Source organism: Gymnoscopelus braueri (assembly GCF_963280865.1).
Source record: "Gymnoscopelus braueri genome assembly, chromosome: 7".
In the NCBI taxonomy this organism is placed as follows: Eukaryota; Metazoa; Chordata; class Actinopteri; order Myctophiformes; family Myctophidae; genus Gymnoscopelus; species Gymnoscopelus braueri.
Genome location: NC_137608.1, coordinates 16979215 through 16980616, shown reverse-complemented (window position 1 = coordinate 16980616; position 1402 = coordinate 16979215). Strand labels below are relative to the sequence as shown.

At 31.1% G+C, this 1402-nt stretch overlaps 1 protein-coding gene across 1 annotated transcript in view; it reads right to left on the bottom strand.

Moving 5' to 3' along the window:
- LOC308088039 (nuclear receptor subfamily 5 group A member 2-like) overlaps positions 1-1180 on the bottom strand; it is a gene marked incomplete at both ends in the record, with an annotated part of 16286 nt that extends 15106 nt beyond the window's left edge. The window contains one exon of the mRNA XM_080432377.1: positions 1159-1180. Within this exon, the coding sequence (XP_080288503.1) occupies positions 1159-1180 (22 nt within the window). The remainder of the gene's footprint in view (positions 1-1158) is intronic.
- Positions 1181-1402: the final 222 nt, after the last annotated feature.

Below are 1402 nucleotides of genomic sequence, written 5' to 3'. Positions count from 1 at the left end.
AACTTTATTATAGCCTGTGATTTGGCATTAGGCCTTTCAGAAATAAGCCTTTAGGTTGCAATAATTAATTCGAGCGCTTTCAGGTCTAGACATAGCAGCTACACATTATAATTAACATAATTATCATAATTAATAATAGGTGGCAGTAGTAGTAGTAGTCTTATTAGTAGTAGTAGTCATAGTAATAGTAATATAATAATAATATATTATTCTTTATTATTATTATTATTATTATTATTATTAGCCTATTGTTATTATTATTATGGCTTATTATAGGATTATATTTATATGATATGAATTATAACGATAGTTAATGCTGTATTATGTGATTCAGTGAAAGTTATTGCATTATCATATAGGCTAAGGATAGTAGACTATAAATTATACATTATCATTTGTATTATTATTATTATTATTATGCTATTATAGTTATTAGTATGCATGTTATTAGACTGTATGCATTATCATCAACCTACAGTGTGATTTAAAATGTATTTGAAACTAAATCTAATATTGTCTTTAATCCAACATAATACATAAACATAAATATGAAGATTATGTATTATTTAAACAGCGTGTAAAATAGAGCTCGTTTCAGTAACTGACGATACAACGATAGTCTGTCTTTTCTTTATCAAATCCTACCACTTCTTCCGTTCAGTGAGCAGGCGGCTCACATCCAAAACTCTTGTTTATAGATTTGTAATTGTAGTCAGAATAGTTATAAAGCATTATTGCTCATAATAAATTGAAATGTCCTGCATTTTTAGTCACATGAACACGCTAAAGGCGGTATTAGCCTATACGTTTTTGTCTAGTGATAAATTAAAACAATTTATTCCGAGGCATAAAATACAATCAGTATTTAAATAAGTAGCCTAACTAACTGTCGAGCTATGTTAATTTCGTTATTCACCTTAACAGCAAGGTTAGGATATCAATTTGTTATGAGTTTAGTTAGACTAGATCTTAATTAATTATGGTAATCCAGATCCAGATAAAACATGGATATTGTAGGCACATAAATAGACAAATACAAAATGCTAAATGCAATGCAAAAAGAAATAAAATGAAAGGTTTAGGAATCTTTCTATAAAACAAGAATAAACCCAAGAGATTGCAGAGAGAGAGAGAGAGAGAGAGAGAGCTCTGACTTACCTTGAGCCTTGTCTCCCAACATCTAAACCTCACAGCACTGGAAGCAGAGACGGAGGTTTCTCCTCCAACAGCTCAAGTGTCTGAGATGCTTCAACTTGGCATGAGCCGATGAAAGAGAAATATCCTATGATAATCTATATGGAAAAACACAATCCAAATAGAAAAGTGTATTGTGGCACTCATGCGGCGACCACTATGAGTGAACTCCTTTCTTGCTGTCTCGCTCTTTAGCTGTTCTTCCCTT